The following is a 22,526-nucleotide window of genomic DNA, read 5'->3' on the forward strand; positions in this document are numbered from 1 at the left end:
GCCCAGCTGCGCCATGGGCAGGGAGGCAACCTGCCAGGGCAAGGCCAGCTGTTTCCCCCACGGCTCAGGAGAAGCTCTGTAATCCTGGCCAGCCCCTTCTTGCAGAGCTCTCCAAAAGGATGCCCTCCTTTCCACCTCTCACCGCCTTGGAACGCAGGACTACCTGCAGCTGTGTGCCTGGTGCTGCACGCATCCTCTGGAGCTGCTGGCCTGCTCCTTATCGCTTCTCTAGCCTCCTGCCCATGGTCTTTTCCCCAGATCAAGGAAGGTGTGTCTCTGCAAAGGCTGTGAAAAGGAGTCCTGTTTCCGTCTCGTTCCCTCTCTACAGTTTCAGGAGTGTCTCTTATTTGTACATCCAATAATAAAATACCTAATTTTGTAAGCATTTAAAGAGAGACCACCCGTTCCCAGGTGCTGGGACTTGTGGAGTTTACGTAGGGAGGGGTGACCATCTCTGGATCGCGGGGGAGGGCGCTTGGACTGGCCATATGTCTATGAAAGAATCTTGGCTCCTGCACAACAGGGGCCACATTCACACATGGCACTTAGCCACAATGTGGCTTCTCGTGTTGTGGCTTGGCACGTGGTGGACACTTTAAGGCTTATTTTTAGCAAACCATCCTGTAGTGTCCTGCATGAGCCTATGGAAAAGTCGGTTTCTGTCCCCATTTCACAACTGACTTGAAAGGAGGAATAGAAGCCTGGAAAGTGGACCGCCTGCCCAAGACCACCCCTCCTGTGAGGGGCCCAGTTCTGGCTGGAGCTGCCGCCTCTGCCAGACCAAATCCAGGCACCCTGGGCATGGCTGGGGCTCCAGCTGCTGCTGGAGAATGAGCAGCCATGCTTAGGGCTGCTGCAGGTGGGCCTGGGCTACCTGCCTCGGTGCCTCTTTCTGGGAACAAGCTAGCCCCTGGAAGTCTCCCAGAAGAGGTTAAAATTTGGCAATGATCCGAAATGCCGAACTGGCATGTCATGGGGGGCAGGGGAGGCAGAATCAACCAGACGGGCAGAAGAACCCCGTTGTCTCCTCCTCCGGGTTCTTGCTCCATTGCTGTCCACTTTGTCTAAACCTGCTTTCAATATTTGTCCAAGCTGAGTGTGTGAGAGAACAGGCTGGCCTCAGTAGCCTTCCATCCCTCCCCATTTGTGTCTCCCAGCTGCACCTTCTGAGACTAATTCTGATAGTGTTTTTGGGCCGGGGAATCCACTGTGTTTGCAAAGGGGGTCTTCAGTGCAAGAAGGACCATGCCACAGCCCCTTAGGCTTTTACCGTCCTGCAGCAAAACAAAGAATGAGTCAATGTCATTTTGTAGCTCTGAGGATGTTCTCCAGTTCAGGCCTTAGGCCGGTCTGCTGTGCTCTTCTCAGACGAAAGGGACTCAGCAGTGCCCTTTGGGTTTTGTGAAGAGCCTCTACACTGGTTTCTGCATGTCATCACCCGCCCCCCGCCCTTCTCTCCTGCCACATTAGCAGCCTATTTTGGAATGAGCCTCCCTCTTGTGCTGCTGTTTTGTGCCTAGCACTGCAGGGCTCAGCCGCCCAGAGTCACTTGTTGAGATGGGCGGCTATAGAAATCAAATAAATAAATAAAATAAAATAAAATAAAATAACCTGAGAGCCAGTTTGGTGTAGTGATTAAGGTGCTGGCCTAGAAACCAAGGGACAGTGAGTTCTAGGCCTCCCTTAGTCATGAAAGCCCGCTGGGTGACTTTGGGTCAGTCACTCTGTCTCAGCCCAACCCACCTCACAGGGTGGTGGTTGTGGGGAAAACAGGAGGAGGCAGGAGTTTTAGGTAGGTTTCCCGCTGTTTTATTTAAAAAGGTGGGATAGATATCTAATAATTCAACATGCCAAACTTTGCAAAGTGCACGTGCCCATGGCTAACATGGGGGGGGGGGGGAGTACTTCATGCCAGAAACTCACACCTGCACACAGTTGAGCGCACAAATAACCTGTGTACAACCAATCAGTGGCTGCCTGCAGAGTCGGTGGAGAGACCATGGTCAGGGACTCGCCCAGAACTGAGAGAAAGTGGCTAGAAAGCAAAGCTCAAATACCGGGTGGGGGAGGTATGGGGAGGAGATTGGAAACTGAGAGGAAGATTTCAAGGACAGAAGAGGGAGGTCAGGATTTGGCAGGTTGGGGTGATATGGCCAGGCCTACCCCTGATGGTGTTCTAGGGCTCCTCTTCCTCCTCTTGCCATCTGTGCCAATCTGCTTGCTTGACATTTTGCCCGCCCTGCCCTGCCCTGCCCTGCCCTGCCGTCTGGACCTTCATGTGCTGTGCTGAGCCGCTCACCCTCTGCAGTAAACTCCTTGCTGTGTCAGAGAGGGGGCTTCCCCTCCCCTTGTCAGTCCTGCTTGCACTCGCCCTCCTCTGCCAATGTTTTATATGCGGTGTGTACTTTAAAGAGGTGTAAATAAAATTTAAAGTGAAGCAGACCTAGTAACATGTTCCTCTGTAAACCCTGCTCCTTAGGCAGTAACAAGTTCCCTCGGTTAGTGGCTGAAGGGAAGGCTAATCAAGGAGGCGGGAAACTGGTTTGGAAGGGAAGTGCTCAGATATCAGGCTGATGAAAATGCTTCCTAGAACTACAGGTGGAAGGACTGGTTGATACCTGTTTAGGGTAGGACTCCTGGTTTTGCCCTCCGCCCACTCATGTCACTCTCACAGCACCTACACAGCAACGTTAATCCAAAGAGATGGTTACTGGAGCCTTGGGGGCCATGCTTGCTGTCCCAGAGTTCCTCCATTTGGCATTCCAGAGAGGAGGAGCCCCCCCACCATGGGAAGAGAATGCTGGGTTAGCCAGGCCTTTGGTCTGGTCCACAACCGCTCTTCTTGTTCTCTTTCCAGAAGGCAGAAGCTCAATCATATCCTCAGTCTGAGTAGATCAACAAGGATTCCCAATGGTTTAATACTGGCTGCAACAAAAGTGTCTCCTAAATTCTACTGCTGAAAAGGAGGAGGTTGGAGGTAGCTAGGAGTGTTGAAGGTCTGGCTCATGATTTTTTTAATGTTTCATATTACTTTTATTTTTTAGTAAAAATCGCAGCAGCCTGGAATCAGCCAACTCTGCTCTTGAATCTACGGATTATGTAGAATATCATTCAATTCAGCCTATTTATTTATTCCAATTTATATAGCTGCCCATCTCATATATACAACTCTGGGAGGCTTACAGTTAAATACAAAACAGGAAAAAAATACCAAACAAATAAAAGCAGTATAAAAACATATAAATAACCATCATAAAATCCATAAAGTTCACAGCGGAGGTAATCACATCCACCAAAACACTCAGTACAGCCACTGCACCCATGGGATCCTCTTGCCTGTTGGCAAAACTATGTTTTCAGGGCCTTGCAAAAAGCCAGCAGGGCTGGGGCCAAGCTGACCTGCAGGAGGAGGATGTTCCACAGGGCGGCCGCCAGACGACACTCCCTGGGTGACAGGGCCCACAGCGTGACCCCTTCCCCGCTAAGGTCTGATGGCAGTTTGGTGTCCTGGTTCAGGTGCTGGCCTAGAAACCAGGAGACTTCTGAGTTCTCGCCCTGCCTTGGTCATGAAAGCCGGCTGAGTGACTTTGGGCCAGTCCCTCTCTTTCAGCCCAACCGGCCTCACAGGGTTGTTATTGTGTAGAAAATAGTAGGCAGGGTATTAGGTATGCTTGCCACCTTGAGTTCTATATTTAAAAATATAATCAAAGTATATAATAATAATAATAATAGTAATAATAATAATAATAGTTGGGGAGAGGCGGTCCCTCAAGGTCTCTGCTGTTTAAGGGAAGAAAAGCAAAGGGCCTGCCTTCAGGCTTGCAGTCAAAAGGAACACTTGTCCGGGATGCCACGAGGATTCCTGCTTGGGCCGCGGGTTGGACTAGAAGACCTCCAGGGCCCCTTCCAACTCCACGATTCTGTGATTCTATGAAAACGCTCCAGCGCCGAAGGAGCCTGCAGAAAGTCATCCGCTGGTCCCCCACTCAGCCACGTTTTGCCTGGGGGAGCTGGCCCCGGCCTTCGCGCGTCCACCTCACCCACCAGCCCCGGCGCAGAAAGAGGAACCAGCCCAGAACTCACAGCCGACCGGGCACGCCGGGCCGCGCATGCGTAGGCGAGGCAGCGGAAGCGCGGCGGGTGGGCGCCTAGACGGGCATCCTGCTCCCCTTCGGGTTCTCTCCCCGGCTTCCGGTCCGGCGGCGTTACCGGCTCGGGCGCTGCGGGACGCGATGTCGCGCCGGGCTCTGCGGCGGCTGCGGGGCGAGTCGCGCGGGCAGGGGCTGCTGGGCGAGGAGCCGCTCCTCGGCGGGCTCGATGCGGGAGGCAGCGGCGAGGACGAGGACGAGGAGGGCGCGGGGGACGAGCCGCTGCCCGTGTCCGACGGCGGGAGGCGGCGGCGGCGGCGGCGGGGCCCGCGGAGGGAGTCCTTGGAGCGGGTGGCGAACCCCTTCGAGCTGGTGAGGATCCGCCGCGGCCCGGCTGGAGACCCGCAGCAGCAAGGCGGCGACCCCCGGCCTCCCCAGCGGGACTAACGCTGAGCTTCCGACCCGCAGAGCCGCCCCGGAGAGGCCGGCTTTGCCCCGGGATCGGATCCGTCCCAGGCGGGGGGGCTCTAGGGAGGCGCTGGAGCCCCCGGTGCCTTCCAGAGGGCTGGGTAGCAGCTCCCGCTCTTTGCGGGTGCCTGCGATCAGTTGGGAGCGGTGGAGGTGCCTGATCCCCCGAGAAGTTGTTCACTGCGTCAGTTACCGCCTGGTGGGATACTGCGCTCCTGTTTGCCCTTCTGACCCTGCTGCTGGCCATCCTTCTGAAGTGGCCCTGCTGTCGAACGCTGAGAGAGAGAGAGAGAGAAAGAAAATGATGGTTACGCTGCATGCTTGCTCGTGAACTGGGGAATTTTTAATCTGTGCAGATAAACAGCGAAGGACTAGATGAGGACCTGGCGTCTAAAGAGGACGTTGATGACTCCTGGCTGCAGGAAGGAGGAGACCCAATGGCCAAAGAGGACGATCCTGGAGGGCTGAAGAGTGACAGGAGGGAGGAAGGGGGAGAGGCGGAACAGCCGGACCAAATGGCAAGTGTCCTGTAGGAAGCAGCGGTGCCTGCACCTCCCTAGTTGGTTACTGGGTGCTCCCTGCTTCTGTTTGCACAACCAGCATGCTGGCTGGGGAAGTCTGGGAGTTGAAGTCCACCCATCTTAAAATTGCCAAGTTTGAAAAACACTGTGCTGAACAATAAATTAGGGTTGCATATCAACCTGGCTGAGCCAAAACCAAACAAGTAATGCTATTTCTTAGCATGATCTGAGGGCCTGATTCACCTATCAAGCCATAACTCGGTGTGTTTGTTTTAGGAAAGTGTGATGTGGATACAGCACAGTTTGTTAACCATGGCTTGTCATGTTCTTGTTTTATTTACAACTGTTTTTATACCACCAATGAAAAACAAAGTAACTTGCAGAGCAGGTTACCGAAGGCTATACAAAAAATACATACAAAGATCAACAGTTCAGCTTCATGATAATAATAGTAACAAATAGTGACCAGTAATGCCTCCACAATCCAGGCACATGCATTATTAACATCTCCCCAAATGGCTTCCTAAACAATCAACTTTTTTTCCAGTTTTCTGATCTTTATACCGAGGATCCTGATCTTACTTCTGGGGGGAGGTGATTCCATAGAAGGGAGTTCCCGCAGAGAGTGCTCACTTCTGGGCCTCCTCCCACTGTCCCTTGCAAGGGGTGGGGCCTCTTGGCATTGTTTTGTCTGCTGGCCCACTTTTTGGGTGTTACGTGAGTATAGCCTCTGAACAGACTCATAGACTTTTTCCTGTGTTAGATAACTTGTTTAAATTCATACTTCTGATGTCATGCCTCAATATATGCATCTTACTACCTTTTATTTTTATTTGTAAAAGTCTATCCCAAATAGCAAATCAAGAAAGAAAAAGAAGAAAAGAAAGAATAAGAAGAATCCTTCAGGCAAGGCTCTGGTAAATTGAATTAGATTTGGGGATTGAGGCATGTGGGAAAAGTCATGGTTATTCCCTTTGCTGCCAAGAATTTGAGACCTTCTGTGGGCTTAGAACATTAAAATATGATGCTGCCCCTACAAAATCATAATTACAGCTCAACAGAATCCTGATTGTCCATTCACTAGGAAGACCTTGTAGTTGAAAAAACAAGGTAGGTGGTGATGGGTAAAACCTGTGCAAGAGCAAGCTAAAGCAGCATCCTAGGGTTGAAAGGGGCCTTGGAGGCCTCTAGTTCAACCCCTGCCTGGGGCAGGTTCTCAGACAATCCTGGACAAATGGCGGTCCTGTGTTCAGCGATGGGGCATCTGTGACTATGTTGGCCAAATTAAAGGGAGGAGGGACTATTATGAGGGTGGCTGCATGCAAGAAAGCATTGAGAGTTCCCTTTATGTGGATTTTGTCTGAGCAGAGTAAAGCTCTTTTGCTCATTTTGTTGCTTCTCAGCAGTTCCCTGGAGATGATGACCAAGTGGAAGATATTGAAAGCATTCTGCTGAGCATTGAGAATTCCAGTGGGCCCCCATGCCAGAGCCAGAGCAGGTTGGTCATGGATAATCGGCCTCTGCTTTACATCGAGCACAGGTAAGAAGCTAAGTGTCCTTCGGTGGTGGTGGTGGAACCCTATGTTTTGCACTGAACATAAAATGATCGGTTTTATTTTATACCTGTATGTCAGCGTTGAGGCTCTGGGCAGATTACAATTAAAAGGGAATTAAAAAGGAACAACATATACTTACGTTGTATTTTCTAATTGTTGTGAAAAGCCAAGAATTGCAAGCTGTGGTAGTGTATACATTTAATAAATACATAAATTTGAAATAGGTCCCTGATTCCAAAATGTAATGCACACAAATGCACACAAATGTAGGTCAATAATCCCAGCCGTTGAGGGGCAGATGGTGTAACAAGGGAGATTCTCGAAGGCACATGGGTCCCCCAGTTCTGCCCCTCCCCTTTCCTCTTGTCAAGATTAAAATTGTAAACATCTAATCCAGAACTTTAGTACTTTATGGTGGTAAATGGTACCCACCGAACACATGTAAGCTGCATTCGCTGCCAAACTTGTGAAACACACACACACACACACCCCAGTATATGTGAACTGCTTAATGTGCCCTTGTAAGAAAGCATTTAAAGCGAGCTTTACTGACCCTGAGTGGCGACAGGGAGAAGACTCGGTCAGGAGCCTGAGGCCCAGTAAATCGCTTCCATTTACCAGCCATATCTCAGAGAGCATGGCGAGCATGCTGACCTAGTGGGAAGGATAAATAATAATGAGGCAACATGGATGGGCCTTAGATAAGCCCAATGTATTCCAATGCCATGACGTAATTTCCACTGCGTCTGTCTTTTTCTTTGTCTTGCCGTAGTGGGCCAAGGTATATAAGCTCTGGTTGCTTGTGGCTGCTCAGCCAAATGCAAAGCTCTGCTGGGAGCCCAGTATACTCTATTATTGTTTGCATGCAAATTAAAGTATGTTGTATCTTCCAAGTGATTTGGTTGCTTTAGGTGAGCCAAGCTTTGGGCACAGCAACTTGTTCTCTGCATTGAACATTATGTAGGAATTAATAAGTGACAGGAAAGATTTGTGTTCCCATCTTTCCAGGAACCTGAATCCAGAAACGGAGCTGAAGAGATACTTTGGGGCCCGGGCGGTTCTTGGAGATCAGAGGTGAGGTCCAGTGTTGTGAGATAGAAACCTGTCTCTGGATCGTGTGGGAAAGCAAAACATCTGGCCGCACAAGCAAGGATCCGAGGAAACGTTTTGGCGAGAATGCCATTTTCTAGACTGGGCTGTGTCTGAGGCAAGAGCTGCTCCACCTTGCCTGGACGTCTTTGAAGGAAGGGAAGTGGTACCTTCTCAGTCCAAAAGCACGTGTCTCCTCCAAGGAAGGATCGGTTTGGGATCTCTCTGAGCCGCCCTGGGACCACGGTAGTTCTGGACGGAGAGGAGTTGTTATCGGCTGTTCAGATGTGGCTGAGACAGAGGGGACTTTGATCCATTCTTCTGCCGCTCTTGCCAGTTGCAGGCGGCAGACTGCCTGCCCTGAGGAAGGCCCAGCATGCAGTGCTGCATCAGGGTGCAGGAGCAACACTGCGGGGTTTTGCCAGGGCCTTGCTGGGAGGAATCAGCTGGTCCCAGTTCCTTTGATTTACGCAGGCAGAGACTTGAATCTGCCTTTCTCACAGACATTGTGCATGTGAGGACAAGCACATGCCTTGACTTCAGATGTGGTTCTTCCCTCTTCCATTACGTCTATTTAATCTTTGCGTTCAGCTGGGAGGTGGTGCTGTAACAGCACTTAGTTCTGCACTTCCTGGCTGGAGAACAGAGACGGTTTCATTTCCCCAGTTGGAAAGCCTGTATCCTTCTCACTCCAAAGATCAGGCTGGGCTTATTTTTTAAAGACTGAGGATCATCCGGAGTGGCAGGGACCAGGATACATCCATAGGGCTTCGAGAAACAGCTGCGCCACCCGTGTGGGCTTGGGTGCAGGTGCTTAGAAACTAGAAAGTAAGTAGAGGCTTTGGTCTGTGAATTCATGTCTTCGGGTGTGCTCCTTCTCTCTAGGCCAAGGCAGAGGCAGCGCCAGTATGTACGCAGCACGTGGTTGACGGCGCCCAAGGACACTTGGCCCCGTCACAGCAAAACAGGTGAGAGGCCTTTCCAAGCCCTTCACACCAAAGGCACTCCTGCTGGCTTTGGGTCTGGAAAAAGGCTGCTGGCAGCTGCCTCCCTGCTCTGTGGGCATGTTGGCTGCCAAGCAGCAGAGCTAAGCATTGAGCTGCAGGCAGGTGCGTCGCGGCTGCATTACAGGCCCCCAACTTCTCTTCTTGTGCCAGTGGAAGGAGGGGCCTTGGAAGGGCTCCCGATGTTGTCTTACCGTTGGTAGGAATGCTTCCTTCCTCAAGACAGGCCTGCATTCTGGGCTGTCCATACTGTTGCTCTCCACCTTTGCATAGGAGAATTCCAGATTTGTTTTAAGGCTGAAGAAAGTGTGAATGCTGGCTGTACACTGAAACAGCAGATGAAAACGTTAGCCTAACTGGCTGGATTTGGGTGGTAGATTCCTTTAGCTTGGAGCTGTACGGGTATTGCATCATGAGAGCTCACAAGATCAGGGATATGGATAAGGACCGCAACTGAAGTTCAGATTTGGGCAGTGTGGGTTGCGGGGGGGCGGAATCAAGGCAGTCGGAACAGGGAAAATCCAAGGCTAGCATTCCTGTCCCCAGAGTTTGCTTTCTCGCCAGACAGAGAGACGTTCAGCTTTCTAGGTTTTGGTTGATCATTTTGTTGGGGCTGACAACCCTCTTTCTCCCCCCCACCCCAACCATTCTGCCCAGGCATATCCATGGTGCTGCTAGAAACAAGGCGTGGAGAACAACATTTTGCCTTTGAGCACAACCGGGAGTACCAGCTAGTACAGTTCAAATTCTTGGATGCCGTGGAATCGATGGACCCAAACAACCTTGTGGTAGGTTCTCCATCAGGCACTACTGCAAGTCCACCAACTGTCGACTGCAGCAGTTGTGTTCTACCCCAGCCTTGACTTCTGGACTTGCTCGGCATTTTGGTGTTTTTCAGCCATCCCAGCTGGTGCCTTCCCAATGAGTTATTCCAGGATTCCCAGTGAGCCTTCCCTCTGGGCTGTAGGACTAGGGTGACCCTCTTGGGCCACAGCAGTGGTCCAGCCAACTCTGCACGAAGGCTGCCAGCAGAGGCCTGATTTGTGTGCGGAAGCGCCTGAGCAACACAGACTTCACTTGAAGATTATAATTTCAAGTGTGGGCAAAACCTAAAATGTTCTGAGCTATGAGAAAACGTTACATGCGTATTAAGAAGGGATGTAGCTTTCTGACTAAATCTTACCCTCAAGATTTGCGTCTGTGTATGATTTTATACAGAACAATAGAGTTGTGTATAAAGGGATCTTGAAATGTAGTTCTGCTGTAGTGGTTTTTTATCTTGAAGGTTGTGGGTGCCAGCTCTAGTGAGCCTTTTTCCCCCTCCCAAACGGTCAGTTCCAAGTCCCATCTCAGCATCCCGAGGCTCCGTCTGCATCCATACAATGTCTCTTTCCAAAGAGATGAGGCTTCTGCCTGGGCTGAGAGCAGAACAGCTGAAACTGTGGGGAAAAGGGACCTGCAGTAACTCCTGTAGGGAAGAGAAGATGCTCCCGTGATGCTCATGCCTTTACAGCCCTGCTGGTGGACCTGGCCCGCCCCCGTTAGCAAGCCAGCCCCCGGCTGAGGACTCTTCTCCTGCCTCAGTTTCCCAAGTGCTGAAGACAAAGACTGCAAAGGGGGCTGGAGGGTCCAGCGTACCAAGATCTAAGCCAACTTCTGTGCTATATTTAAACATTCACCCTCTTTGAGGAACAGGGCGTCTCCTTTCTCCAGGGCTGAAGAGAACAAGCTCTCCTTTGAGGCTTTTATGGAGCCCTTCCAGCTGTGCTATCTGGTGAACAACTTGATGGTAAATACAAAGCGTGGAAAGGCCAAAATTGTTCTTAGCCTAATATTAGGATAATCAAGGCATTGAGTTTGGAGAGCTCCCTCCTTCCTTCCCCCTCAGTCAGGATAAGTGTGGCTCTTTGAAACTTGGACGTTTTGGAGATAGAGCCCCTTTGTCCAGGAAAGACTCTGGCTCTGCCTTCTCCCCCCCCCCACCCCCCCGCCACCATCACACTCTTGCCCCCCAAGGGTAGAATCCACCGCAGTTGAGGGATGTTTCAGATTCCCTGACAAACAGTGGCAGGAATGTAAGTGCTTGGAAAACAGGAAGGATTGTGGTTTCTTTTATACAGTGGCTTGTTTTCAGCGTAGCCTGTTGAGCAACGAGGTGGCTTTTCCTGGATCGACAAAAGGTGAAGAGCAAAAAGCTATGCATACAGGGGGTTCCCATAACTGATGGCAGCAAGGAAAAGCAACACAAATTCAGTGGCAAGTGGACACAGGGTGCCACCGAAAATCAATTCCCTGTCTGAAGTGTGAATATTTAACTTTTGAAAAGTGGTTCACATTTAATTAAGTTTACTGAATGTGGACTTTGCAGATCTGAAACCGAGATGGGGGCATGGAGTGGAGGTTGCAATAATAGAAGGGACGTGAACAGGCAGACGTGAAAATACACAGAGATGGAAGATAGCTCTGAAGCCCAACTGAGAGCCCAGGGCTTCTAGTGGCTGCATATGGGCCAGGAATGTTTGAAAGGGGAGGGTTCTGTTTGGAAACAAAGCCAGCTCATCTCTGTTCTTCTGCCTGTTGAATTTGAAACTCTTCAAGTATTCCCCAAACACTGCTTTGGAATTAATGGGTGGTGTGCAAAGAGGTTTGGCATTGGGCACTATCCTGATCTCATTGGGCATATCCTGGCATTCCTAGATGGCAGCCCCCCTCCCTCCTCCCCGCACACAGCCTCCTGGTTAGCTCTGCTCTTTCCTGTTCTAGCATTTCCCTCAAAGAGTCCAAGTCCTTAAACATCTCTCTTTGGCTTGGTTGCTAGCTTCTGCTCCAGATGAATCCTTACCACGTGGACTCGCTTTTGCAGCTCAGCGATGTGTGCCGGATGCAGGAGGACCAGGAGATGGCCAGGGACCTGATTGGTAAGAATCGGAGGTGGGGGGAACGGGCAGGTGAGGCACATCCAAAGGATGATGCGGCGGGGTGGCTTAAAGATCCCTGTGCCAAGGGGGCAGGAAGGGCAGTCCTGGAAGGAAAGAGTCCAGGCCTTTTGGACTTGATTGTGGAGGGGGGATGTTGGGGGCTCATCACAGGGGCAGCTGCGATTGCCTTTCGGGGTGCGTTTTCTGCTTTTCCATTTTGTTACCAGGTTTTAAGCAAGTGTAGGCCATGAAAAGGGAAGGGGCATTGGTTACAGATTTTGAAAAAATGGCTCCATCACTTTGGAAGCCCTGGGGCAGAAAAGGATGTTTCCAGATGGGATGAGGGCATCACAGGCTGCCCATGTGACCAGGCCACGATGCCTGTTTTGCAGAGAGAGCCCTCTACACCCTGGAGTGCGCCTTCCACCCTGTGTTCAGCCTTACCAGCGGCACCTGCAGACTGGATTACCGGCACCCGGAGAACAGGTGAGTGCCCACCCTGGGGACTTTGAGGTGGAGGGCTGCTTCTTGGCGGGTGACGCCATTTCCTGGGTGCCTCTGTTGACGCCCCCCCTTGCCCGGGCTGAACATCTCCATTTCTGTCACTGGAATCACAGCCTTTCCTTCTTGGTTTCCCCCTCAGAGCCTTCTATCTGGCCCTCTTCAAACATTTGCTTTTTCTGGAGAGGAGGGGCTGTCCGCGGACTGCCCTGGAGGTCTGCAAGCTTGTCTTGAGGTGAGGGCTGCTCTCAAGAGTCCCCTTCAGGATCAGCCTGTCCTCAGCCAAGCACTTTGGCCAAGCGTGGCGGGAGGTGGGGAGAATTGGCTGGCACGGGCCTCTTCCAATTCCACTTTGGGATAGGAGCATGTGTCTTCAAAGGCCCCCAAGCCAGGTTGTCAAAGGGAGCCCTGGATTTCTAGCGACCTTCTCTGTGGGACGTTGTTTCTGCGCGTGTCTGGCTGGTCCACCCCTGGCCAAAGGCTAGCAAGCTTTTCTTTGCCCAGCTATCCTGTAATCGTCATATTCTTTTCATCTATCCTCCCCTCACTGAAGCCTTGATCCAGAGAATGATCCGCTGTGTATGCTGCTGATGGTGGATTTGCTGTCGCTCCGAGCAAGGGAATACGTCTTCTTGATACGCATGTTTCAGGAATGGGAGGTAAGGGCCCCGTGGAGGCTAGAAGGGCCCAAGGCAGCTGGAGCCCCCCCAGCACAAACATCGGGCCAGTCATTGAAGGAATGGGTAGTTCCGCTCAGCGCCTTCCCTGCTTTTTTCCTTGCCCTTCAGCTGTTGCCAGGGAGCGACCACCTTCCTGGGCCAGAGGGAAAGCCCTTGATAGAAGCCTGTCATCATTCCTGGCCTCCTCTCTAGTGCCGCAAGGGGTTTTCTTCCACCCCAACTCTCTTTCTTGGGGGGGGGGGGACAGGTGTATGTAAAGCGCAGGGCAGCAGCCTCATCCCACTTTCTGGTCCTCCCTCAGGCTGAGGAGAAGCCCAAGTGGGCCCAGAAGCTTTTGTGGAAGCAAGACTGGCCTAGGCTGGTGCTTTGCATTACAGAGGAGCCGTTTCCTGTTAATTATCTTTTAATTAGAGAGGCTTTAAAGCCTGATAAGACTGCAGCAGTCCCAGGAGCAGTGTCAGGGGGCCCTCAGCTGCTGACTGTCCCCGTTTTTAATCCTGGTAGGTCACTACCCTGCCAGCCTGCCCCACTTGGAAACTTTCCTAGGCCTTTGGCTGGGGAATAAAGCGTAAACACGTGGGTGGCTTGAAAAAGATCTTCGTTGCCGAACGGTCTGTCTGGGACTTCTAAAAGGGAACAGGATCCGAGCTGCTTTCCTCCCCAAAGCTGCCCACTTCAACCAGCAGCAGTGGCAGCTCTGCAGAGACCCTGGCAGACAGAAGGCTCTCCTGTCCCCGTAAGGGCGGACGCTGCCCTCCTTAAGGCTCGCCTGCAAAGCAGATGCTTGGCCACTGAGCAAAGGCGCTTTCCAATGGTATGGGGGAAGACTTTCCTGAAGGGACAAGCCTGTTTCCAATCCCACACCCACCTTAGTTGCTCTAGAACTCTGGAGTTGCCTCTTCAGAGCCCCCAAAGAATCAGCTGGGAGCTGGATGGGAGCTGGCCTCTTTGTGACATCTGCCTCTCCTCCATCTCGCCTTCCTCCCACTTGATCTTAGGGCCATCGGAATCTGTCGCAGCTCCCCAATTTTGCCTTCTCCGTCCCTCTGGCTTATTTCTTTCTGAGCCAGCAGGAAGATATTTCTGAAGCAGAGCAAAGCCGAGCCCGTGAACAAGCAGATGGCCTCATTCAGCAGGCCCTGATTATGTTCCCCAGTGGTAAGTTTGCCTGTGCGGCCCGACCAGGTCATGCGCAGAGGCAGGTCTGGAGCAGTGGAGAGGAAGGGGGGCCCGTGGTATCAAGGGCTGGGTGGCCAGAGCGAAGGGGGGAGAGTTGCCGTAGAGGAAGGAGCCAAATGTTGCATTTTAGATACAAGCAAAGACCGGATCCCCCCTTTCACACACACGCATGGTTCTGAACGCCTCCCAAACTGCTTGCTTTGTTGCTGAGAATGTCCTGAGCAAAGGGAATCGGGACAAGGCCTTTTCGGGGCCTCAGCAACCCCCCTAAACATTGATTGGGGTTGGAGGCTGCGCTCTCTTGCCTTCCAGGAGGGAGCCATGATGCTGGGGAGGCTCTGACTCCCTCCCATCTCCCTTCCAGCCTTGATGCCGCTGCTGGACCGGTGCAGCGTGCAGCCTGACTCCGTGGTCGCCTCCCACGCCTTCTTTGGGCTGGAAGCCCAGCTGAGGTAGAGGGGAGGGGAGGCCCTTTGCAGGACCAAAATTGGGATGTGGATAGCTGCTGTGAGTGGGGATGCCAAGAAAACCGTTTAAAGCAGGAATCGATGGCGAGAATGATAAAATGAAATCTTGCCAGGGGAGAGGTGGAAAGCAAAGTCTGCTCCTGATAACTTCAGCAGATTTGGACAAATTCTTTGGCAGTTGCTGATGACGAGGCTGACAACTCTCTGGGACCACCCCTCCCCCCTTCCCCTCAGTCCACCCTCTGCAAAAGGGGAATCACATGAAAGGAGGGTGAAAGAGTTCCAAAAACGGCTGCCCGAAAGCAGTGGCAGAACTGGCATCTCATCCCCAGGACCAAGGACGGGACCGCACCAGTTTGCCCCTTAACCCAACGCAGGGCTTCCACCTGTGTCTTAAAAGCCCTCTCCCTGCCCCCCCCCCCAGTGTGCCTTCAGCGCTGAGCCAGCTGGTCTCCCTCTACCTGGGGAGGAGCCACGCCCTCTGGAAGGACCCTGCCGTCATGGCCTGGTTGGAGACGAACGTGCACAAGGTGTTGCGGGTGGTGGATGCCAGAGCCCCTGTTCTGGAGGAGGCAGAACAAAAGTGAGTCGGGACAGTGCTGGTGCTGTTCCCTGTTGATGGCCCGGGGTGCTGGACGGCTCCCTTCCCCTTGCTTGTGGCGTCCAGCCCTGCCACGTTCCCTGGGTGAGGGAAGTGCTTGCTGGGCTGCAGCTTGGAAAAGGGATAAAGTGGGGTGAAGGGTTTTCTGCCGATCGGGGGGGACTGAAAGGGGTCCTCGAAGGAGCTTCACGTGGGGCTCCTTGCCAGATGGACACAGTCTGTGACCGGCGGAGAAGCCCAGGGGTGCTGTTGCTCAGAGGCTTTTCCTTTGGTGCACCTGGGGGAGGAAGCTCTGGCAAGACGAAGCTGCTTGGAAGAAGCCCTTGGCATTCTTTCTCTCTCTGTAGGCGAAAGGCGAGGTACCAAAACGCCCCCCGGAACGTCTACCGCCATGTGATCCTCTCGGAGATCAGGGAAGCCACAGCAGCGTTACCTCCGGTGAGGTGTCTGCTGCTGCTGCTCATCTTCCGGCCTGGGCCACTCCCTGGCACCTAATCTGGACCGTCCTGGTCTTCCGTCCCCTTCCTGCTGTTTACTGTTCTTGGTGCACAGCAAGTTTCCCTCTGTCCCGGGTGTGTCACTGGCACTGTTGCCCAAAGTGTTTGGCTCACCCCGTTTTGCACATTCTGGTGCCAAGGATGCCCCAGGGCCACTCAGGCTGTGGCTGGCAGCTCGGGGCAGTCAGACAACCTCATTGGGATTCAAGAAGAGGCACAGGGCAAAAGATCCGAGCACTCGTTGGCCCCTGCAGGGAGGAAGGCCCCGATTTGCCTCTTTCTTCCAGAGCCATCCCAGCTTTGAAACTTGGTGCCTCTCATTTTTGGATGGTGGATTAGCCAAGGAAGTGCACTGCTTGTTTTTTGATGGCACTGAGCCCAGCTCAGGTGCTTCCTGAAGGATCTCTGGCAACTCAGGAGGAACGAGATCAGGCTGGCTACTGTTCTCCCCTGAGAAAATGGAAGTGTTGCTGTTCAGGCCGGCCGTTATACATCTTTGTGTCTGGCTTGGCTGACCTCCTCCCCCTTTCGAAGTCTTCCTTTGTGTTTTTCTTTCAGCCTGTCAGTCTTTCTCAGGGGGTAGTAAAGATGCTTTATTTAAATGCTCAATAGACGAATGCTGGATGATGGTGGTGACGACAACCTCTGACCAGCAATTCTGTTTGTTTTCCTCTCTCAAGGAGGTGACCTCCCAGCCCATAATGGGATTTGATCCTCTGCCACCTCTGGACTCTGTTGTTTCATACACAAGGCCCGAAAGGTACTTCCTCTCTGTTTCACTTCCGTTCCACGTGTTGCAGTTCTGGAGAGGCCGGCTCAGTCTGAACAGAAGCTTAGATGCTGGCTGATGCTTCTGAGCAAGGACCTCCCTCGTCTCCCAGCCTTTCAGCCACATGTTCCATCAACAGCTGTATGTAAAGGGAGGTAGGAGGCTGTCCTCCCTTGGCCCACCTGTTGGCTCTTTTCCATCACGTGTTGCTGATTTCAAGGCCTTCTGCCTGCCCACTGGTGCTCTGACCGAGGCTCTGGCCCCTGGCTCCCAGAAGGGCTGTTTCTTTCGCACAGTCTGCACCATCCCAGCCCTCTGCTCACACACAGAGGAAGGCCCAGACGTTCCTTCCACCATAAATCATTTTCATGGTGATAAAGGTCTGGTCCTTCTCTGCCACCCAATTCATCCTTGGGTCAGCTGTGAGAAGGAGATTAGAATAAGGGGGGGGGGGTTAAATGAAAGCCCTCCCAGAAGCCCCTCAGCCAGCCGGGCATCTGATCCTAGTTGACCAGCAAGAGCCGTGCCGTCCCATCTTGGGTCGGTGACCTGAATGGACATCCGTCACCAGGTGGGCTGTCTCTGTCTTTCCAGGGCAACTCACCCAACCAGTGAAAGCACTTTATCGCTCTTTTTTCGCTCACTGTTGCCAAACTTCAATGTACAGGTAAGACACCCTTTTGAGCTTGAGCAGAGGTAATAGAAGCCAGTGCCCGGAGCATGGCCAGTGGCGGGCAGGGCTCATGCCCCTCTGTAGGGCAGAGTGGGGTGAAGGGCAGCAGAGTGGGGAAGGCCCTGCCAGCAGAAGTTTTGGGATTGCTCTGGAGGAGCTGCGGTGGGCTGTCCAGGTGTTTGGGTCAGAAGGGTCAGTGAGCTCTGATGCTTGATGGGTTTCTTTGCGGGAGGGGTCGCTGTATGAGCCGCGGGGGCCGAGATCACCTGCTGTGGTTTTGCATTTTAATCCTCATCCGCTGCCCAGAATCACTGTTGTGAGATGGGTGGCTGTATAAATCATGTAAATAAATAAAATCCAGCCATCCGGTGCAGGGAGAGAGGCCTGCCAGAGGAACTGACCTGGCCTGGCTTCTCTTTGTCCTGCGCTGTTCCAGGGGGAAGTCAGAGCTGGAGGAGAAGAGCCGGGTGCAGGACAAAACCTCAACCAGGGAGTGAACCGGCTGATGGCGGCTATGCGGGACATGCTGGCAAACATCCAGTTCCAGGAACCCCCACGGGACGACAACCCTGAGGGCGATGGGGGAGAGTGGGACTGAATTCTGGCTCCCCACCAACAATAAACAGGCATAACCTGGAATTGTCTCCGTCCCTTACCTGTGTACGCACCTCTCCATTTTCCTCTCTCCCCACTAGAAAAGGAGAGAGACAGTTTGGTCTAGCGGTTAAGGTGCTGGGCTAGAAACCAGGAGTCCGTGAGTTCTAGTCCCACCTTAGGCACGAAGGCCGTCTGGGTGACCTTGGGCCAGCCAGTCTCTCTCAGCCCAACTCTGTGCAATATAGACCAGCCTCCTTGTGGTGCACCCCAGGCAACATGACTTGTCATGGCTAAATAGTCTACACATCTGGCTGCTGGACCTCACAAGGATTTCCCAGCAAGGAAAGCAGCATGAACACCAAACTGCTATGCCATACGGTTAAAGAAAAAAGAGCTGGACAAGGAGGACCTGGCTCAGTTTTGGACAGCATTTTAGGAGGGAAGAATTTAACAGCCTGCACCCCACCGCCACCCACCAATTTTCTTGATCCGATCACCACCCCAAAACTACTGCTGGCTCCTTTGAGAAATATAAAGCAGTTGTCTTCTGTTGTGCTCTTCTTTCCCAGCAATCCTATTAATGTTGAGGGAAAAGGCATTTCTGTTAGAGAAAAGTTCAGGGGAGGGTTCAAGCCCCTCCCTTGATCGTTACTCTGGTCTTAATCCAGTTGGGCCCCACCCTCACTCCTGAGCATTAGCAAGGCCAAGGCCAGGCCTGTTCCGACATGCCCACCCTTTCGGTTGTGTGCCCGTGCCCACTGGCATGACCTGTGGAACAGGCAGCGGGCTGGGTGTCCCTGCCACTTGCACTGTCCCTGCTTTCCTGCTTCACTTTCCAGGGGTGCTGTCTGGGGGTTCTCCCAAAGATGTTTGTCCTTCAGCAGAGATGGGTGGGCTTTTGACAGCCAAGTAAGAGCACTCTTGCAGGGTTCAGAGATAATATGTAGCCATGGTTTGCTGAACAAGCCATTCCAGTCTGATTGACACAACATGCCGGGCAGAGTTTATATAACCTGCTGTGAGTGAGTTCACACATCAGACCTAGTTAGAACCAGATTGTGGCTTGTGTCGTGTGAATCCAGCCATAAACCTGGTTTAGAATGGAAATGTATTTATGGAAATGCCAAGTTAAATTGGTCAGTGGCTTTGGGGGAGAGAGAACTAAATGGTGGTGGGAGCCTTTTTGCAGGTAAGAAGGCAGCGTAGCCAGCAGGATGTCTGTTTCTTCGTCACCCAAGCTGCTTCAAAAGGTTTGTGAAAACTGCAGAGCAAAGTTTTGTTCCCAGGACAGACCCAGAGTCCGAAGCGGGGCTGTTACGGAAAGCGATTGGTGTGGTCAGACTTGGCCCAAACGACTGTCTCACCAAGAGGTTCTTCCAGGGAGAATCGGTGGGGGAGGAGTGGGGGGTGACGGGCACCCGGTTGCAAAGGCAGCTGGGGGGTGAGCCGGCTTCCTGGTCCCATGCCTGCGGATGCTGCCGAGCTCCTGGCTCAGAGCAGACACCTCCTCGGAGGCAGGAATGATGGAGGCGCTCGAACTGGCCGGCTTCAGGTCCCCTCTGTGGGGGCTGTGAGCAAAGTGGCACGACGGCCTCCCTTTTTGAAGTCCCTCTGCCCCACTTCCTGTCAGCGGTTTCATCGATGGAGCTGGGGCTCTCGGCCGTCTGGCTCTGAGGCAAGGAAGAGCAGCAGCTCTTGAGATGGACGTTGGCACCCTCTTCTGCCTCTGTCACAATATGTTTCCCCCGCCCCCACCCACCCGGCATGTTTCCATGCCACCAGCAACATTTCAGCTCTTTGAGGTTGTGGTTATGACATCTTGCCACTTTTTAATAAAAAAAAAAACCCTTTTAACTGACTAAAAAGTTGGACTTGGTTCATTAGGAAAATTTTTAAAAAAACTCTGGATACAAATATGGTTGGGCCTTTTAGTCTTGATATTTTGTAGAGACCTTTTGTGAGAGGGAGAAATGGTGCTGGACTCCTGGGCCTACTTTGGCATGCTGCTGTTCTGCAGTGGAGGGTGGTCTGTGAAAGAGCCCCCCCCCCCTCCTGTTTTGGAATGCTTGATATTTTTACAGCCTCCAGTATGGGCCCACATTCTGTATGCAGGAGTCTTTCCATCTTCTCTCTCTCTCTCTCTCTCTCTCTCTCTCTCACACACACACACACACACCGTGCACACACCCATCTGCAAAGTTGTTTATAAATGGGGTAATCCAGGCAGACTGCAAACCCCAGGAAGAACACCAGGGTAAGAGGTCTGCCACCGTTACTGAGCTGGGCGTGTGCCTGTTTCCAGCAGTTGGAACTCCTGGGTCACGCTCAGCCCACAAACCCTGAGGAGGCCCTGCTTAAATTGCCTGCCCTCCCGATAGCCGAGTCCCGCATGCTCCACCAGAGGCTCATGCCCTCCGAGTGAGCGGCAGAGCCGGAGAGAGGAAACAGCCCGCAGAGCGACCAGGAGCCCTCCGGTTTTGTTGGGGGCCAAATCGCCGCGTCAACTTTGTTGCTGAGCTGCTGCTGGACGGGAGGTTCAGGGGCCCCTTTGGTGCCTTATCTTTCAAAGGCCAGCTGACCATTGCTGCGTTCAGGCCAAAGGGAAGTCTTCCTGGAGCAATGGAAGAGGATTGACCTGCTTCTCCATCACAATTCGCTCGCTCAGCCTGTTGTGTGTTGGTAGATGCAAGGAATGTTAAATGCTTGCCACTTAGCGTGTTCGTTGGTTCCTCCACAGATCTCTCCTCAGTCTTCCAGTTCTCAAAGTCTGTCTGGTACAGAGCCTTGCCCAGTGATATGTTTTTCATGTCTGCATAGCGTCCAGATTAAGGAAGATGCCATGAGACTTGAAAGATAACTAGACTGTGCATTCCCTGATCTCAACGAAGGGGGGGCCTTCCATTGCTCTGACTCCCACCCCCTCCCACCAGTGGGCTACCACAGCTGCCTGCCCTTGGTTGTCCTCACCAAAGGCATCTCTTTGGACAAACGAGGGTCTCGTGGTGTGCAGTTAAAGAGCTCTGCAGAAAGTATTGCTCGATAGGGATTGAGGGGTGACGCATGCTGGCCCAAGGGTCTAAGAATTCAGGAGTTGTTTTTCCAGAAGGGGTTGCTACCCAACAGCTGGTAGACCTGCTTCCTGACTTACAAAAGTATCCCCTGCTGACCTCGTCCCTTAGCTTATGGACACTGGCCTCTAACTAACCAGTGGCTTTGCTGAGCCTCACTCATCTCCATCATTTGCTCTTTGACCCTTTCTGTAGACAAGGGGAGCTGTGGGAACTGTCTGAGATCCCCACACACACACACACTGAATGCTTCTCTAAGAGATGCTTATTGACTGACCTCTACCTTGGACCAAAGGCATGTTCAGCAAAATCAAATCAAAACCTTTATTACAACCTTTAGGCCAGAGAACACTACAATAAAAATACATAAACCTATAATTCATGGAACTAAAATGTAGACATAAAATATAAATATATAAATCGCTTCTCAGCCTCTTGGCTAAGATTGAGTGTGTACAGGGAATGTAGGCCTGTGATTGATTCATCTGGCTTACCTTGATGGCAGCCAGAAGCTTTTTTCCCAGATGAAGCGATCACCTTCCCCAGTTTCCTTCTCCGTCATAAGTGATCACTTGATCACTCCAGGGTTTCAGTAAAGTAAATAAACTTACAAAAATATTAATATAATATATATTATATATATAATAAAACTATTATAAAAATATTGTATTTACACAGTAAATAAACTTATAAAAATAGACTCAGAAGTAGATTGCGCAAGGGTATGGTGAGTCTTTCAAATTCCTCAGGGCAGAGACCTTTTACCAGTCATCACCATCCAATTAAAAAAGGGAGGTTGCTGCTGCCCACGTTAAAAAAAAAGGTGAGGGGGGATAGAAAACTGGCTGTGTAGAAGCCTGAAAAAAGGCAAAGCTCTCCTATCACTACGTGGTGTATGTGTAGATAACACAAGGCGCCATTCAGTGGGAAGTGCTGAACCGGTTAATGCAGGTCTCCTGAAGACAGAAGAAAGGCCCAGTCTGTTACTTAAGGGTACTCTGGACATGACAGGAACCACGCTGAAATAAACGTAGCAAAGGGTAATTAAAAGAACAGTGTATCGGATGTGGGTGACACTATCCTTGCGACAACCTGGCCAAGCAACCTCTGCCACCAGCCGTGGCCCATGCGCCACTGCTCCACCTTGAAAGCCCAGGTGGGGACGACCCACTCCTGTTCCTGGTCTTCTGGTCCTTGGTCTCCGGGAAAGGCCGCCCCACTGTCCGTGTGTTTGTGGAGGCAAAGACTCAAGGGCTGTTTCGTAACATCTCCCTGCCATTCAAAGTTGTGGCCGCCTGACCAGTTATCATGTGCATCACCCTCCGCCTCTCTGCTAAAGGAGGAGCTGAGGCTGTTCCTTCAGAAAAGGGACAAGAGTTCTTTCTTTGCTGTAATTTTTTGCTAATCAATTTCGGAGGCAGAGACAAATTCAACAACTTCAGCATTAGGAAGGAAGCCAAGAAAGATGCCAGGGGGATTGTTCTCCTTAGCTGCGTAGGCTGAAGAACAAAGGAGACCTCTGGAAACCAATGACAGGGGAAGAAAGGCCGAGCAGCCAGCACTTCGGGGTCCTCGGACTGGCCTTGCACCGAAGAAGCCCTCGCGGACGCTCGCGTGTGCGTTGCTGGCTTTGCTGTCCCAAAGCCTTTGTCGGAGGGCGGGTGATTGTACGGATCCGAGGCTCCCCAGAAGGGAAAGGGCTGACAGAGGAGCCTGTAGGCTGCAGGTGAGTGTTTGGGATGGGCTAAAAATACCTGTGTTCATCTAAAATCCCTTCGGCAGAAAAGCCCTTCCAAACCTGTGTCCCTCCCCCTTCTGTTTTTCACCGGCAGCCCCACAAAGCGTTCAAG

General features: G+C 52.2%; 1 protein-coding gene across 1 annotated transcript; it reads left to right on the top strand.

Moving 5' to 3' along the window:
• Nucleotides 1–4,217: 4,217 nt before the first annotated feature.
• On the top strand, nucleotides 4,218–17,650 carry TCF25 (transcription factor 25). The gene is made up of 18 exons (XM_063313146.1): nucleotides 4,218–4,460; nucleotides 4,913–5,074; nucleotides 5,920–5,994; nucleotides 6,484–6,617; nucleotides 7,642–7,707; nucleotides 8,608–8,690; nucleotides 9,384–9,514; nucleotides 11,545–11,644; nucleotides 12,037–12,130; nucleotides 12,288–12,380; nucleotides 12,699–12,804; nucleotides 13,824–13,983; nucleotides 14,369–14,456; nucleotides 14,896–15,054; nucleotides 15,420–15,510; nucleotides 16,250–16,329; nucleotides 16,933–17,005; nucleotides 17,448–17,650. Exons 1-18 carry the CDS (start codon nucleotides 4,233–4,235, stop codon nucleotides 17,607–17,609), a joined length of 2,085 nt encoding a protein of 694 aa, XP_063169216.1. The 5' UTR covers nucleotides 4,218–4,232; the 3' UTR covers nucleotides 17,610–17,650.
• Nucleotides 17,651–22,526: the final 4,876 nt, after the last annotated feature.

Source organism: Candoia aspera, chromosome 11, assembly GCF_035149785.1.
Source record: "Candoia aspera isolate rCanAsp1 chromosome 11, rCanAsp1.hap2, whole genome shotgun sequence".
Classification (NCBI taxonomy): Eukaryota; Metazoa; Chordata; class Lepidosauria; order Squamata; family Boidae; genus Candoia; species Candoia aspera.

Coding starts and splice junctions, on each gene's coding strand:
- TCF25 (XM_063313146.1), top strand. CDS start 4,233: ATGTCGCGCCGGGCTCTGCGGCGGCTGCGGGGCGAGTCGCGCGGGCAG. Junction 6,618..7,641: donor CTGCTTTACATCGAGCACAG/GTAAGAAGCTAA, acceptor CCATCTTTCCAG/GAACCTGAATCCAGAAACGG. Junction 12,805..13,823: donor GCATGTTTCAGGAATGGGAG/GTAAGGGCCCCG, acceptor ACTTGATCTTAG/GGCCATCGGAATCTGTCGCA.